At 45.4% G+C, this 18,377-nt stretch overlaps 1 protein-coding gene across 1 annotated transcript in view; it reads left to right on the forward strand.

Annotated features, from left to right (window-relative positions):
- LOC118357824 (transient receptor potential cation channel subfamily M member 6-like) overlaps window positions 1-18,377 on the forward strand; it is an 85,191-nt gene that overhangs the window by 27,454 nt on the left and 39,360 nt on the right. The window contains exons 10-17 of the mRNA XM_052479984.1: window positions 13,434-13,534; window positions 13,696-13,830; window positions 14,318-14,371; window positions 14,507-14,647; window positions 16,680-16,951; window positions 17,137-17,365; window positions 17,804-17,929; window positions 18,213-18,359. Coding sequence (XP_052335944.1) covers window positions 13,434-13,534; window positions 13,696-13,830; window positions 14,318-14,371; window positions 14,507-14,647; window positions 16,680-16,951; window positions 17,137-17,365; window positions 17,804-17,929; window positions 18,213-18,359 — 1,205 coding nt within the window. The remainder of the gene's footprint in view (window positions 1-13,433; window positions 13,535-13,695; window positions 13,831-14,317; window positions 14,372-14,506; window positions 14,648-16,679; window positions 16,952-17,136; window positions 17,366-17,803; window positions 17,930-18,212; window positions 18,360-18,377) is intronic.

Raw genomic sequence — 18,377 nt, forward strand, 5'->3', positions numbered from 1 at the left:
TAGCCAATACCCTTCACATGATAGGGTCCTTCTCGCAGGCATCCCAGGTCCTTCTCACAGGCTACAAGTGAAGACAGACAAATTAGAGATGCAACTGCGAGCGCCCTTATCTAATTCTGAGGTGCATATTGAAGGTGTTGGAGGAACTGTCCATATTTACTTTTTGTCAGCCAACAAGATGAGTAGGCCTAACGAACAGCAAAAGCACTGGCCCATGTCAATCTACTATCCTCAATAGTACAAAAGTTGACCTATTCTACTGGTCAACATGTCCTTCTGTGCGATAAATAAATATTCCAAACATAGTCTGGGACAGTTGTGGGATCCGATAGATCTCAAATTACTACAACCACTAGCATCAACAAACATTTTCAAATAAAATAAAATAAAATTTTATTGGTCACATATACATGGTTAGCAGATGATATTGCGAGTGTAGTGAAATGCTTATGCTTCTAGTTCCGACAGTGCAGCAATATCTAACAATTCCACAACAAATACCTAATACACACAAATCTAAGGAAAGGAATGAGCAATGTCAGAGCGGCATAGGCTAAGATAGACAGTATAGAATACAGTATATATATATATATATATATATATACATACATACATACACACACACACACACATGTATATATATATATATATACAATGGGGAGAACAAGTATTTGATACACTGCCGATTTTGCAGGCTTTCCTACTTACAAAGCATGCAGAGGTCTGTCATTTTGATTATAGGTACACTTCAACTGTGAGAGACGGAATCTAAAACAAAAATCCAGAAAATCACATTGTATGATTTTTAAGTCATTAATTAGCATTTTATTGCATGACATAAGTATTTGATACATCAGAAAAGCAGAACTTAATATTTGGTACAGAAACCTTTGTTTGCAGAGATCATACGTTTCCTGTAGTTCTTGACCAGGTTTGCACACACTGCAGCAGGGATTTTGGCCCACTCCTCCATACAGACCTTCTCCAGATCCTTCAGGTTTCGGGGCTGTCGCTGGGCAATACGGACTTTTAGCTCCCTCCAAAGATGTTCTATTGGGTTCAGGTCCAGAGACTGGCTAGGCCACTCCAGGACCTTGAAATGCTTCTTACGGAGCCTTAGTTGCCCTGGCTGTGTGTTTCTGGTCATTGTCATGCTGGAAGACCCAGCCACGACCCATCTTCAATGCTCTTACTGAGGGAAGGAGGTTGTTGGCCAAGATCTTGTGATACATAGCACCATCCATCCTCCCTTCAATACGGTGTAGTCATCCTGTCCCCTTTGCAGAAAAGCTTCCCCAAAGAATGATGTTTCCACCTCCATGCTTCACGGTTGGGATGGTGTTCTTGGGGTTGTACTCATCCTTCTTCCTCCAAACACGGCGAGTGGAGTTCAGACCAAAAAGCTCTATTTTTGTCTCATCAGACCACATGACCTTCTCCCATTCCTCCTCTGGATCATCCAGATGGTCATTGGCAAACTTCAGACGGGCCTGAACATGCGCTGGTTTGAGCAGGGGGACCTTGCGTGCGCTGCAGGATTTTAATCCATGACGGTGTAGTGTGTTACTAATTTTCCTTGAGACTGTGGTCCCAGCTCTCTTCAAGTCATTGACCAGGTCCTGCCGTGTAGTTCTGGGCTGATCCCTCACCTTCCTCATGATCATTGATGCCCCACAAGGTGAGATTTTACATGGAGCCCCAGACCGAGGGTGATTGACCGTCATCTTGAACTTCTTCCATTTTCTAATAATTGCGCCAACAGTTGTTGCCTTCTCACCAAGCTGCTTGCCTATTGTCCTGTAGCCCATCCCAGCCTTGTGCACGTCTACAATTTTAGCCCTGATTTCTTTAGACAGCTCTCTGGTCTTGGCCATTGTGGAGAGGTTGGAGTCTGTTTGATTGAGTGTGTGGATAGGTGTCTTTTGTACAGGTAGCGAGTTCAAACAGGTGCAGTTAATATAGGTAATGAGTGGAGAACAGGAGGGCTTCTTAAAGAAAAACTAACAGGTCTGTGAGAGCCGGAATTCTTACTGGTTGGTAGGTGATCAAATACTTAAGTCTGCAATAAAATGCAAATTAATTACATAAAAATCATACAATGTGATTTTCTGGAGTTTTGTTTTAGATTCAGTCTCTCAGAGTTGAAGTGTACCTATGATAGACATTACAGATGTCTACATGCTTTGTAGTGTATCAAATACTTGTTCTCCCCACTGTATATATGAGATGAGTAGTGCAAGATAAATAAAAATGATTAAAGTGCCATTATTAAAGTGACAAGTGTTCCATTTATTAAAGTGGCTAATGATTTCAAGACTGTATTCAGGTAGCAGCCTCTCTGTGCTAGTGATGGCTTGAGATAAAAAATAGTTTCTAAGTCTCTCGGTCCCAGCTTTGTACTAACCTCGCCTTCTGGATGATAGCGGGGTTAACAGGCAGCGTCTCGGGTGGTTGTTGTCCTTGGTGATCTTTTTGGCCTTCCTTCGACATCAGGTGCTGTAGGTGTCCTGGAGGGCAGGTAGTTTACCCCCGGTGATGCATTATGCAGACCGCACCACCCTCTGGAGAGGCCTGCGGTTGTGAGTGGTGCAGTTTCCGTACCAGGCGGTGATACAGTCCGACAGGATGCTCTCAATTGTGCATCTCTAATGTTTGTGGGGGTTTTAGGTGACAATACAAATTTCTTCAGCCTCCTGAGGTTAAAGAGGTGTTGTTGCGCCTTCTTCACCACACTGACTGTGTGGGTGGACTATTTCAGTATGTAAGTGATATGTACACAGAGGAACTTAAAACTTTCCACCTTCTTCACTGCTGTCCAGTCGATGTGGATAGGGGGGTGCTCCCTCTGCTGTTTTCTGAAGTCCACAATCATCTCCTTTGTTTTGTTGACGTTGAGTGTGAGGTTATTTTCCTGACACCACACTCCGAGAGCCCTCACCTCCTCCCTGTAGGCTGTTTCGTCATTGTTGGTAATCAAGCCTACTACTGTTGTGTCATCTGCAAACTTGATGATTGAGTTGGAGACGTGCATGGCCATGTAGTCATGGGTGAATAGGGAGTAGAGGAGGGGGCTGAGTATGCATCCTTGTGGGGACCCAGTGTTGAGGATCAGCGAAGTGGAGATGTTGTTTCCAACCTTCACCACCTGGGGGCTGGGTTGAGACCCAGGGCCTCAAGCTTAATGATGAGCTTGGAGAGTACTATGGTGTTGAATGCTGCGCAATAGTCAATGAACAGCATTCTTACATAGGTATTCCTCTTGTCCAGATGGGATAGGGCAGTGTGCAGTGTGATGGTGATTGCATCATCTGTGGATCTATTGGGGCGGTAAGCAAATTGAAGTAGGTCTAGGGAGACAGGTAAGGTGGAGGTGACATGATCCCTGATTAGTCTCTCAAAGCACTTGAAGTGAGTGCTACGGGGCGATAGTCATTTAGTTCAATTACCTTTGCCTTCTTGGGTACAGGAACAATGGTGGCCATCTTGAAGCATGTGGGGACAGCAGACTGGGATAGGGAGAGATTGAATATGTCCGTAAACACACCAGCAAGCTGGTCTGAGGATGCGGCTAGGGATGCTTCCTGGGCCGGTAACCTTGCGAGGGTTAACACGTTTAAATGTCTTATGTCGGCCAAGGAGAAGGAGGTCCGTGGTAGTGGGCCGCGTCGGTGGCACTGTATTATCCTCAAAGCGGGCAAAGAAGGTGTTTAGTTTGTCTGGAAGCAAGATGTCGGTGTGCGCGATGTGGCTGGTTTTCTTTTCGGAGTCCGTGATTGTATTTAGACCCTCCCACATACGTCTTGTGTTGAGCCGTTGATTTGTGACTCCACTTTGTCTCTATACTGACATTTTACTTGTTTGATTGCCTTGCGGATGGAATGACTACTGTGTTTGTATTCTGCCACATTCCCAGTCACCTTGCCATGGTTAAATGTGGTGGTAGGCGGTTTCAGTTTTGAGCAAATGCTGCCATCTATCCACGGTTTCTGGTTAGGGTAGGTTGTAATAGTCACAGTGGGTACAACATCTCCTATACACTTCCTTATAAACTCACTCACCGAATCAATGTATACATCGATATGATTCTCTGAGGCTACCCAGAACAAATCCCAGTCCGTGTGATCAAAACAATCTTGAAGCGTGGATTACGATTGGTCAGACCAGTGTTGAATACTCTTTAGCACGGGTTCTTCTTGTTTGAGTTTCTGCCTATAGAAAGGGAGGAGCAAAATGGAGTCGTGGTCACATTTGCCAAAAGGAGGGCAAGGGAGGGCCTTGTATGCATCGCGTAAGTTAGCGTAACAATGGTCCAGTGTTTTTCCAGTGCGAGAGCTACAGTCGATATGCTGAAAGAATTTAGGTAGCCTTTTTCTCAAATTTGCCTTGTTAAAATCCCCAGCTACAATATATGCAGCCTCAGGATATATGGTTTCCAGTTTGCATAAAGTCCAGTGAAGTTCCTTGAGGGCCGTCATGGTATCGGCTTGAGGGGGCATATACACAGGACTGCCGAGTGCTGAAGCGTGTAAAAATCGTCTGTTCTCGGTTGCAACACTCACTACCGAGTTCCAAACTGCCTCTGGAAGCAAAGTCAGCACAATAACTGTTCGTCAGGAGCTTCAAGAAATGGGTTTCCACAAGTCTAAGATCACCATGCGCAATGCCAAGCGTCAGCTGGAGTGGAGTAAAGCTCGCCGCCATTTGACTCTGGAACAGTGGAAACACTTTTTCTGAAGTGACGAATCACGCTTCACCATTTGGTAGTCCAACATACTAATCTGGGTTTGGCGTAGACCACGAGAATGCTACCTGCCCCAATGCATAGTCCCAACTGTAAATTTTGGTGGAGGAGGAATAATGGTCTGGGGCTGTTTTTCATGGTTGGCCCCTTAGTTCCATTGAAGTGTGGATGACGGATCACCACCTCAAGCTGAACCTCGGCAAGACGGAGCTGCTCTTCCTCCCGGGGAAGGACTGCCCGTTCCATGATCTCGCCATCACGGTTGACAACTCCATTGTGTCCTCCTCCCAGAGCGCTAAGAACCTTGGCGTGATCCTGGACAACACCCTGTCGTTCTCAACTAACATCAAGGCGGTGGCCCGTTCCTGTAGGTTCATGCTCTACAACATCCGCAGAGTACGACCCTGCCTCACACAGGAAGCGGCGCAGGTCCTAATCCAGGCACTTGTCATCTCCCGTCTGGATTACTGCAACTCGCTGTTGGCTGGGCTCCCTGCCTGTGCCATTAAACCCCTACAACTCATCCAGAATGCCGCAGCCCGTCTGGTGTTCAACCTTCCCAAGTTCTCTCACGTCACCCCGCTCCTCCGCTCTCTCCACTGGCTTCCAGTTGAAGCTCGCATCCGCTACAAGACCATGGTGCTTGCCTACGGAGCTGTGAGGGGAACGGCACCTCAGTACCTCCAGGCTCTGATCAGGCCCTACACCCAAACAAGGGCACTGCGTTCATCCACCTCTGGCCTGCTCGCCTCCGTACCACTGAGGAAGTACAGTTCCCGCTCAGCCCAGTCAAAACTGTTCGCTGCTCTGGCCCCCAATGGTGGAACAAACTCCCTCACGACGCCAGGACAGCGGAGTCAATCACCACCTTCCGGAGACACCTGAAACCCCACCTCTTTAAGGAATACCTAGGATAGGATAAGTAATCCTTCTCCCCCCTAAAATATTTAGATGCACTATTGTAAAGTGGCTGTTCCACTGGATGTCATAAGGTGAATGCACCAATTTGTAAGTCGCTCTGGATAAGAGCGTCTGCTAAATGACTTAAATGTAAATGTAAATGAAAGGAAACCTTAACACTACAGCATACAATGACATTCTAGATGATTCTGTGCTTCCAACTTTGTGGCAACAGTTTGGGGAAGGCCATTTCCCGTGCACAAAGTGAGGTTCATACAGAAATGGTTTGTCAAGATTGGTGTGGAACAACTCTGGCCTGCTAAGAGCCCTGACCTCAACCCCATTGGGATGAATTGGAACGCCGACTGCGAGCCAGGCCTAATCGCCCAACATCAGTGCCCGACCTCACTAATGCTCTTGTGGCTGAATGGAAGCAAGTCCCTGTAGTAATGTTCCAACATCTCGTGGAAAGCCTTTGCAGAAGAGTGGAGGCTGTTATAGCAGCAAAGGGGTGAACAAATCCACATTAATGCCCATGATGTTGGAATGAGATGTTCAATAAGCAGGTGTCCACATACTTTTGGTCATATAGTGTATTCACAAGTGATAGGCTAATATTGCCGCCCATCAGACTATTATTGATTTAATCTGGTCTTTACATAAATGTAGCAACAACAAAAAAACTCCCCATTTTCAGGACCCTGTCTTTCAAAGATAATTAGTAAAAATCCAAATAACTTTACAGATCTTCATTGTAAAGGGTTTAAACACTGTTTCCCATGCTTGTCCAATAAACAATTAATGAACATGCACCTGTGGAACGGTCGTTAAGACACTAACATTTTACAGACGGTAGGCAATTAAGGTCACAGTTATGCAAACTTAGGATACTAAGGCCATTCTACTCTGAAAAACACCAAAGAAAGATGCCCAGGGTCCCTGCTCATCTGCGTGAACGTGCCTTAGGCATGCTGCAAGGAGGCACGAGGACTGCAGATGTGGCCAGGGCAATAAATTGTAATGTCCGTACTGTGAGACGCCTAAGACAGCGCTACAGGGAGACAGGACAGACAGCTGATCGTCCTCGCAGTGGCAGACCATGTGTAACAACACCTGCACAGGATGGGTACATCCGAACATCACACCTGCGGGACAGGTACAGGATGGCAACAACAGCTGCCTGAGTTATACCAGGAAAGCACAATCCCTCCATCAGTGCTCATTCTGTCCGCAATTGGCTGAGAGAGGCTGGATTGAGGGCTTGTAGGCCTGTTGTAAGGCAGGTCCTCACCAGACATTACTGGCAACAACGTCACCTATGGGCACAAACCCACCATTGCTGGACCAGACAGGACTGGCAAAAAGTGCTAGTCACTGACATGTCACGGTTTTGTCTTACCAGGTGTCACGAACCGGCTCGAAGTTCGTAACTAGAAGGGAGACAAAGCGGAGATAAGGAATAACAAAATATATTTATTAATAGAAGTAAACTAAATACAATTAACAATGATGTATGTAGTCAGTAATCAGTAGTGTAAGTGAGTGTTTGCATACATACATGTGATAATGAGGGGTGTTGAAAGGTGCCAAGGTGGAGTGGCAACTAGGTAGTTTTGGTCAGTGCCCTGGCGCACAACCGTATATGGACTTTGAAACTTGGCTTGAAAAGGAGAACCAACAATTGGCAGCAGAGCAAGAACCTGGTCACCTGGACTAAAGTGACGAGGCTCAGTTCACCGATCAAATATGCCCTTCATCCTCTCCTGTGAATATGATAGCTTCTCGTTAGCCATTTCACCAGCGGCATACAGGCGTACAGGCAAAATCACACACATAAGATACCAGGGACTGAGGGGTCTCGGGAGACTTCCAGTCATCCTGGAGAACAGATAGAAGTCCACGCACCCTATGTCTAAAGGTAATTTGGACTGAAACCCGTACTTTCCTGTGAAACCTCCCTAGCGGCTAACCAAGGCAACCCCTTGTCACAATCCATCTCAGTACCATAAGCTGATGGAAACGTTCCAGCGCTCCTTGACTGCGCGTGATAGGCACTAGACAAATTATGTTTAATATGGAGCTGTTGGAGAACCTGACCAAACAGATTAAAGGTGAAATTAGATCCTTGATCACCCTGAATGACCTTAGGGATTCCAAACAGTGAAATAAACTGAGTCAAAGCTTTTAGCACAGACTTAGTCGTGATAGAACGGAGAGGATAGGCAGCAGGAAACCTAGTGGTTAGACACATCACAGTGAAAAGGTAGCTACTACCCCTTTTAGAACGAGGCAAAGGACCAACACAGTCAACAATCAGATACTCAAAGGGTTGGCTGAGTACAGGAATAGGAAACAGTGGTACCGGCTTAATAGCTTGATTAGGTTTACCAGTTAATTGACAGGTCTGACAAGTTTTGATGAACTCAGAAACATCTCTCTTTAACTGTTAAAGAACTTTTATTCCTATATGTTCATCAACCAATTCAATTAAAACACTCTGCCCATTTCTAAGAATTTGTAAGATACTTATTTGCATAAAATGGACAGAGACCAGTCTCAGAATTAATCAATAGTGTTTATTCTCGAGAGTACTGATCATAATACAATGTACATTGGTTTATATCATATTTTGTCATAGCGTTTTGAATGCTGCTCCTCCTTCTCTCCGATACAATGGCAATATAGTTCACAAGCCTTCCCACATTGTATGCCACCTGTTAAACAATCTACAACAAGCCCAAGGTCTCTCCCCTCCCTGGTAGGGACAGAATGTCCTGTAAGGAACACAGCATTCCAGCCAGTCTGACGATAGCTCCATTCGTTTCTAACAAGGAACAGACAGTCCTAATTCTGGACAAAAACTACACATTACATTCAGTATTATGATTATAATAAGATTCATACGTCCATACAGTAACATAGTAGTATTCTGTTTAGTTATAATTTAGTAATTATTCATCAAAATCCCATAACATTAACCTAGGCCAAAAGAAATGTCTTAGTATGCGATTGTAGGTTTTCCTCACAACCATATGTCCAGCAACGTCGTTGTGGGATGTTGTCCACACCAACTCACGAAGCTTAACAGGTACAACAACCTGACTAATCACCTCCCCCAAAAAACAACTACCATGAGACACCCACTTTCTCATCGGGACATCCGCTTGGATAAAATAGACATGGGCGACATCTCCCAACTGTTCCACAGGCACAATTTGGTCACTCAACTCTTCTAATGTGGAGTCAGTCCGTTGCTCCTTGATTATATCGGAGGGGGATACAGATAACGGGATAACAGGGAAAGCAGTAACAAACTTCTTTGTGGTATTCTCGTTAGCTGGCGCAGTGACCAGGTCGCCACGGCTCATAGAACGTGACACTGCACACGCAGAGAACGCCTCTGGGAAACTCTGCGCACTCTCATCAGGAATCCCTACAAATGACGGCTTAGTGGAAACCACTAGAGATGAAACACGACAGGCCATACACGCTCACCAGCCAAGTTATTCCCAAGGATAACGTCGATACCCTCAATGGGCAACGAAGGACGCACCCCCACAACAACCTCACCTTTCACCAGTTCACAATCCAACATCAGTTTATGCAATGGAACTGACAGTGTTCAAACCTATTCTCCTAATTAGAACACTATTCCCTGAATCAGTCTCAGCAGAGAAGGGTAACACAGACTCCAACACAAACGACTCAGAGGCACCTCTGTCTCTCTCAGGATCTTCACTGGCACAAGGTCGTTACTTCCTAACATCGACACAACACCCTCTGTGATGAAAGGTAAATAGTCTGGGTCAATATTGACTTTCACATGCCCCTGAGCATGAGACAGTGTGTCAGGAGTGAACTGATGTGGGACAGGCGCTGCTAACGCCGCAGGCTTAGATTTAACATAAGCGCAAGTACTGAATTTACCCCTAGCCCTGAGAACTGGACCTTCGTTTTTCCAATGACCTGAACCATGACAGTAATGACACTCTTGACCAAAGTCAGCTTTACCACGGGAGTCAGGCGCAACCCTAGTTGAATGAAACTCTGCCCGTGAACAAGAGTATCTCCGTGAGCGAGGCCCAAATCTCTCCGAACGCCCCCATTCACTCCGAATACGGGGCTCTGCAAAGACACTTTTGTGAGTCAAAACTTACTCGTCCTCCAAAACCGCAGCTTCAGCGACAGTCTTTACTTTTCGTTCGTTAATGTACGCGGCTATATGATCAGGCATTGTGTCCTTAAATTGCTCTAGCATAATCAGATCACACAGCCCTTGAAAAGTCATAACTGCAGAGGCGGAACACCAGCAATTAAACTGTGAAGATAACTCTTGCGCAAACTCAACATGAGTCTGTTTATTATCCCTTTTTTAAGTTCTAAATCGTTGGCGGTAAGCCTCAGGAACCAATTCGTAAATCTGTAACACAGCCATTTTAACCTCATCATAACTGACACTAAGAGCTGAATATGCTTCCTGCGCTTTACCAGTCAACACGCACTGCAACATTAAAGTGCGGTCAGAATCAGGCCAACTCCTAGCGTCAGCAACACGCTCTCAAACAACAACAAAAAATGTCTCAGGGTCCTTCTCATTAAATTTTGGCAACAACCGTAAGTTCCCAACAATATCAAATGTGTCCGGGGCACGACCGAAAGAGGAGTGACCCCTAGGTAAATCTGTGTCACCTTCCAGAGCAAACACTCCCCTGAGAGCTTTCTTTCCCTAAACAACTCTAGCGCTCTTGATTTTAGCACGCTTCAAATCCTGTTTCAATTCCAATTCCATTTCAAACTTTCCCGATCATCAAGCTCCAAATCTTGTTTAAATGCCAATTATATTTCATACTTCACACGATCATGCTCTAGCTGCAACAGAAGCAGCTCTATCTTCTGTTCAAAAGACAGACCACTGGGTCTAACAGATGGGGTGGCCATTGTAACGTTACGGGGAGATGGCGAGTCCTCGGCAGAGGCTGCCCCAGTGGTGACTTCAAGAATACCACTCTCCATCAAATTGGCCTTCAATATCAACCTAACATAATTTTTTTCATGTTTATCACTAATTTCAACCTTGTAGTGTTCAGTGATCTTCAATCTTCAAGCTGTTCTTTAGTACATAATTCTAACAGTTCCTCTGATGGAAAGCGAATACATTTGTCTACGTAAGACGCTATAGTCACAAGTAAATACAAAAAAATAAATCTAGCTCTTCTCCCACTGCTGAGCACACCAGACCGGACCACAAGAGAAATGACAATCACACTGGGCACCACAGAAGAGAGATGAGATTTATATGGAGCTTCCCCAAAACCTACAATAACTCAACCCTAGTCTTTGTGCTGATTTTCGTTGGGTAATTACGCAATGTAGCCAGCTGGCAAGGGGGGGAAAAAAACACCCAGCGCACTGGCAGATTCCCACAAGCCAAGGATGTGCCACCGAGACAACTGCTCAGTCCACAGACACCACACAAAAATAACAAACAAAATAACCATGCCCAACGTATTCCAAAGTGAAACACGTCGCTAAGCCTAACAGGGTAAGAAGAAAGGCTATAGCTCCGGGTAGTAAGTGTCACTACCCTACCCAAATCTCCCACTGAGGAACACAGCCAATTGTATTCACCTCCTCAAACCGATGTCCAAACAGCGAGTAGAGCAAGAGTTTCCAGCCTGGGCAGAGGCCTGGAAACTAACTAGTGTGCTCTCTCCAACGCAACACACAACCAACTATCCACTACAGTGGCAAGTTTACCAAACAAACAAAGGCAACCAATATTGGTTACCAAACATTACAACTCAAACAAGGGGTAACAAACGATGCAAACAAAGCACCTACAGAATTCTCAAACATTAACTCCACGTTTTCTCCCAAACACAACACACATACTAGTAAGCCCAACGACACTAGTGTTAGTCCTTCATAACGCAACAAAGTGCTATACGCCAAAATGTCTAGGAACCAACCTTATGATCCTGGAACGAGCCCCCACTTGTCACCAACTGGCTCAAAGCCCGAAACAAAAAGGGAGACAAAGTGGAATAAAATAAGGAATAACAAAATATATTTATTAACGGAAGTAAACTAAATACAATTAACAATGATGTGTGTAGTCAGTAATCAGTAGTGTGAGTGTTTGCGTGCATAAATGTGATAAGGAGGGGTGTTGAAAGGTGCCAAAGCAAACAAACAAACTGGCCACAAAAATGCCACAACCAAACTCTATCAGTGTGTCTGCATGGAGAGAGTCTCCTCAATGAATGAGGAAGAGGTGTATTTATCCCGGAACACACCTTGGGCCCATGTCGCTGCCGACCCTCCCGGCTCCGCCCACTGACATCCTAATAAGGAAAACGAGCAGAGAAAGAATACGGCAGACAGAGTGGGAGGGTCGTCACACCAGGCATGATGGTCGGATTTGCGTTTATTGTCGAAGGAATGAGCGTTACACCGATGCCTGTACTCTGGAGCAGGATCGATTTGGAGGTGGAGGGTCCGTCATGGTCTGGGGTGATGTGGCATAGCATCATCGGACTGAGCTTGTTGTCATTGTAGGCAATCTCAACTCTGTGTGTTACAGGGACGACATCCCTCATGTGGTATCCTTCCTGCAGGTTCATCCTGACATGAGCCTGCAGCATGACAATGCCACCAGCCATACTTCTCGTTCTGTGCGTGATTTCCTGCAAGACAGGAATGTCAGTGTTCTGCCATGGCCAGCGAAGAGCCCGGATCTCAATCCCATTGAGCACGTCTGGGACCTGTTGGATCGGAGGGTGAGGGCTAGGGCCATTCCCCCCAGGAACTTGCAGGTGCCTTGGTGGAAGAGTGGGGTAACATCTCACCGCAAAAACTTGGCAAATCTAGTGCAGTCTTTGCGGAGGAGATGCACTGCAGTACTTAATGCAGCTGGTGTCCACACCAGATACTGACTGGTACTTTTGATTTTAACCCCCACTTTGTTCAGGGACACATTATTCCATTTCTGTTAGTCACATGTCTGTGGAACTTGTACAGTTTATGTCTCACTTGTTCAATCTTGTTATGTTCATACAAATATTTACACATGTTAAGTTTGCTGACAATAAACGTAGTTGACAGTGAGAGGACGTTTCTTTTTTTGCTGAGTTTATACTAAATAATATATCTGTGAAATTTGTTTTGATTTCGAATTGACCATTATCATGCTCCTGTTTCGAAACAGGGGCAGGGGAAAAAATACATATCATTTATGCTCTTAAATAGGGAATGGATGACACTTTTCCCATGGTTCGTTTTCATGCCAGCCAGGTAGGCTGTAAACCTGTTGTAAAGAGAAACAATGTGCTTAATATTAGGAAAGTTGAGAAATAAATATAGTTGGCCTAGCCTATAGAAAGCTGAGGGGATCCTCCTCATTTTAATAGAGGCCATCAAAACTTTGTTTTCTCACGGAATTGCATTAACTATTGGAAAGGTCAGAGTGATTAGAGGTACAATAGAGTGCTGAGTACCAGGCAGTTAGCAAGTTTTGTAGGCTACTAACGACCATCAGCAGCATCAGAGCTTGGAGGAGACTGTGACTTAACAGTCGCATGGAATCACTGCCGGTGAGCGGTAATACGGTCACCATAGCAGCCCTAGTCGTGCCTGTTCTATGTGTTCTCAGGGCTGAATCCTAACTTGAAATATGAGTTCACACAAATGTACAATAAATCTACACGTGATCTTTAAAATTGTGAGTTAGGCAGGGCGGATGTTGCGTTAGGATCGGCCCACAGTCGTTAACAGATTTTGTGACAATTGACAGGTACCAAGTCATCTCCAGCGGAGCAGCTCGGTACGGCTCTGGCTTGGGACAGAGCAGACGTGGCTAACAAACACATCCAAGTGTACGGCCAGTACTGGCAGGTAACACAGACAAGGAGGCAGCCAGGGCAAAGCTGCCCAGTGTCATTGATTTTATGTTGATTCTTAAAAATAAAAAAAAATTGTATTCAGAAAGTAAAATGGAACTGCTGTGTTTGATGGTATGACAGTCATGCTTGATGGTGGTGGTTGTTGTCTGTCAGGTTGGCTCGTTGGAGCAGGCCATGCTGGATGCTCTCATAATGGACCGGGTTGGCTTTGTCAAACTGTTGATCGACAATGGTATGTCCATGAACCGCTTCCTGACCGTTTCACGTCTGGAAGAGCTCTATAACACGGTAATGACTTAATCACTTTCTCTCTTATCGCCTTTTCAGCTCTGTATTTACGAGTTACAATATATTGTATGCTGTACATAAAGAAGCAATTCTGTGTTGTCATATTGACACTACATTGGTTGTCAGCTTACTCATATACCATAATTGCCATAACAATGGTTTCTTTTGCAATCACAGTAATACAGTGTAAGTATCTCTTTGGTTGTTTGGTTTTCCCACTGTTTGAAAATGTTTTGTAGATCACATAGCTCTTTGTCATGAGTCCAGCTGTGGATGATATTTACAGTCATAAACAATATTCAATAATTCATAACGTTCTAAATGATGTAGCTCCATAAAGAGACAAGTAACACCATATATGATCATATAAAATTCATTCCGTAGGAACAAATGTATTATAATCCAGAAAACTAGCCATTTAAGTATTATTCTGGCTGGCATTTGGTTGTTTCTGAGTTGATTGTGGATAATTAATCATTTTTTATAGCAACAGGGACCAACAGACAATTTCCTCCATCACCTTGTGGAAGATGTGAAACAGGTGAATATGGTTGAACATGCAACATTGGGGAAAATGTAAGGTTTTCCTATGTGTGTTTCTATAGTATTTGTGTGTGGAAATATTTATGGGTGTGTGCACGTGTGTTTTTGTGCGTGTGTGTGCATTTGTGTGTAGAACCATATACCCAAAGGATACAGAGTCTCCCTCATAGACGTGGGGCAGGTGATTGAGTATCTGATAGGAGGAGCCTATCGGAGCACATACACACGGAAACACTTCCGGGCCTACTATAACCACTTACACGCCCACTGCATGGTAAGTGACCATGGTCGCGTTTCAGGCCAACTATTTTGCAGTTGCCTGCCAGATGTCACAGCGTCTGGATAGGTGTTTAACCTAGTCCTATAAACTGACCGCATCATACGATATAGGTGGAGTTCCTCTGCTCAGACGTTGCATGCATCAACCAATGTTTGCGTGTCAAGTCATCGACTGTGCCGTCGGGCACCGTATTGCTATAACGTACACTGTGTATTCAAAACATTAGGAACCTTCCTAATATTGAGTTGCACCCCTCCCTTTTGACCACAGAACAGCCTCAATTTGTCTGGACATATCGAAAGTGTTCCCCAAGGGATTCTGGCCCATGTCGACTCCAATGCTTCCCACAGTTGTGTGAAGTTGGTTGGATGTTTTTTTTGGGTGGTGGACCATTCTTGATACACACAGGAAACTGTTGAGTGTGACAAACCCAGCAGCGTTGCAGTTCATGACACAAACCGGTGCACCTGGGCCTGGCACCTATTACCATAATCCGTTCAAAGGCACTTTTTTCTTGCCCATTCACCCTCTGAATGGCACAGATACAAAATCCATGTCTCAATTGTCTCAAGGCTTAAAAATGGTTATTTATCCTGTCTCCTCCCCTTCATCTACACTGATTGATGTGGAGTTAACAAGTGACATCAATAAGGAATCATAGCTTTCACCTGGGTTCACCTTGTCAGTCTATGTCATGGAAAGAACAGGTGTTGTATACTCAGTGTGTGATGTGGCTAGCTGATTGGCCTTGTTAGGTTCTAAATGAACTGAGTAGAAACTCACCCACGATTGTTAAAGCTCAAACCAAGTTTATTCCCCCAAAGGGTCAGACAGCTGAGCAGACCAAGATATATTCACACAAGCCCTGGTATTTAACCCTTCTTCCTTATGTTGAGACTCCTCATTACATCTCTGAACAGCCAATACACCTCTGTGCTGGACATAACTTTAGTGATATCTGTTCTTCCTCACTTCATCTGACCTATGTCCCCACTTCTCCTCAACTCACGGCTGTCGTGACTTGTACCAGACTGTGGCCATTCTCCTTCCATAGGATGCCTGATGTCTAGCAATAGAATATTCTGACAGAATGTAATGTTCTACATTCCCCTCTCTCCCTCAGTGACATGAATAAGGATATTTCAAGTTTTTCATCAGCCTACATATAATACCTATCCAGGTGTTGTAAGATCTGGCATGCGTCAGCAACGTCTTGGCAGAGGAACACAACCATAGTAATGTGTAGCCCCACTACTCAGTCGATAGCATGGCACACAGCCATTGAATGTTGCATGCAGTGTGACTACAATGAAGTTGGTCTATAACACAGCCCGTGTTAAATGTCTGTATGCTGTACACGCAGGGCAAGATATCACCCTTGGCCGTCAAGCAGTTGTAAAAATGGACACCAATAATATAGCTGTATTCGTTTTTGTTTGTTATTTTTTATTTTGAAATGTAACCTGGTGTACATTTCACTTTGCACTGATTTGAGTGGCCATCATTTCCAGGACACTGGACTGGACAGGATAGTTCAGGACCCCGGACCAAACGGGGAAGCCTGCACCCTTCACCCACCCCAAACCCCTAACAACAGTCCGTCATGCAAACCTGTCTTCCACACTGCTCAGCCCTACAAACGCAAGGTCTGTGAGAGATCTGGGACAAGAACAAACTGATCTGGGACTACGCTAACTTTTCACCTACAAATGCAGTCTTTTAAAGACACTTGTCTCCACTCACACACTGAAACACACACACACACACACACACACACACACACACACACACACACACACACACACACACACACACACACACACACACACACACACACACACACACACACACACACACACACACACACACACACACACACACACACACACACACACACACACACACACACACACACACACACACACACAGGCTATTGATTGCTAGTATATTCTGTGGCTACAAATACCCCATGTGCATTAGTATTCTCATTGGCTGGCCGCCTCTCCCCTCCCTCCTTTCTCTCCAGGAGAGATCCATGGTCCACAGGGACCCGAAGGAAGCCCAGCAGCAGAGCTCCAAGCTGGGCGACTCTTCTCTGGTAGTGTTCAACTTCAACGACCTGTTTGTGTGGGCCGTGCTGCAGAGGCGCCAGCAGATGGCGCTGTTCCTGTGGCAGCATGGGGAGGAGGCCATGGTCCGGGCTACTGTGGCTTGTAAGCTGTACCGCGCCATGGCCCACGAGGCTAAGCAAAGCAACATGGATGACACCACAGCGGAGCAACTCAAAACCTACTCGCTGTCAGTCTTTCCTTATACACATCTTGAAATGTTTGTTTAGTAGTAGTGTGTCTCTGGGGTTTTGTGTATGTTGTTTCAGCAGAGTGGACTTTTGTGGTTGTGTGTGTATATTACTATGTTTATGAGTGTGTGTTTTCCGGTCTGTGTTTATCAATGTTCGTGTGTGGTGGCATGGTTGGCCGCAGGGACTTTGGTCAACTGGCTGTAGACGTGCTGGACAATGCCTTCAGGCAGAACGAGCGCATGGCCATGAAGTTGCTGACCTCGGAGATGGAGGCCTGGAGCCACTTCACCTGCCTGCAGATGGCCGTGTCCTCCCGGCTCCGCCCCTTCGTCTCCCACTCCTGCACCCAGATGCTGCTCACCGACCTGTGGACCGGCCGCCTCAACATGAGGAAGAACTCCTGGTTCAAAGTGAGGGTCTCAAACTCATTTGGTCTTCAACAAGGTCTGGAGGGCCACCCGGTATTGCCTTGCCCTCAAAAGCCACGGGCCGTACTTACTAAGACAACCACAGATCGCATTAAATCAGTTCATGGGATGTATCTGGCCCAAGGGCCGACAGTTTGAGTGTTCCAGGCACCTTGTCTCCTTTTAAGATCCTGGAAAGTAATGTAAAACCAGTGCACCTCGATGTTCTTTCCCCATGATAAGATTGAATGACTGCATAAATAAGCATTAGTTCATGTGTGTTCTTATGTCCATCAGTATATTCATATGATTAGTCTATTAATAAGTCTATTAGTCTATACATATTTCTAGTGTAGTAATATCAGTCGATGTTGTACTGTTCTAACAGTTTACCCCTCAGATTAGATTTTTGTTTATGTGTCTCAATCTTGTGTGTGTCAGATCATCCTGAGCATCCTCATGCCCCCTGCCATCCTGCTACTAGACTTTAAGAACCAGGCGGATATGTCCCATGTGCCCCAGTCCCAGGAGGCTTTGCAGTTTATTTGGGACACGGGGAGACCAGAGGCAGCCCAGGAGGAGGGGCATACAGTAACTAAGGTGCCAAAATGTACACCGTACACCAGTCTCTCTGAATTTCAGTCCTTCAAATCCTTCAAGGTTGGTATTCTAATGTGAGATTGATGCTAAATGTTGATACCGGAGTCATTTTTATTAGACATCAAATGGTAGGAAATGGACTGAAATTGGGAGGGACTTTTCTCATTATTGATTTCCGTTGCAAAGCGTTTTCTGATGTGTGCCCTAATGAACGTGGCCATGATCTCGTGGTGCTCTGAAGGAGGGCCAGGATGTGGAGAAGGGGTCAGCATGCTGGGAGAGGATCTCAGACCCCGATGCTGACACAGTCATACCCGTTACCACCCTGTGTCTCTTCTGGACCAGGAGGCTGTACGAGTTCTACAACACTCCGGTCGTCAAGTTCATGTTCCACACGGTGAGCTAGCAGCACCCC

This window comes from Oncorhynchus keta, chromosome 25, assembly GCF_023373465.1.
Source record: "Oncorhynchus keta strain PuntledgeMale-10-30-2019 chromosome 25, Oket_V2, whole genome shotgun sequence".
Lineage (NCBI taxonomy): Eukaryota > Metazoa > Chordata > Actinopteri > Salmoniformes > Salmonidae > Oncorhynchus > Oncorhynchus keta.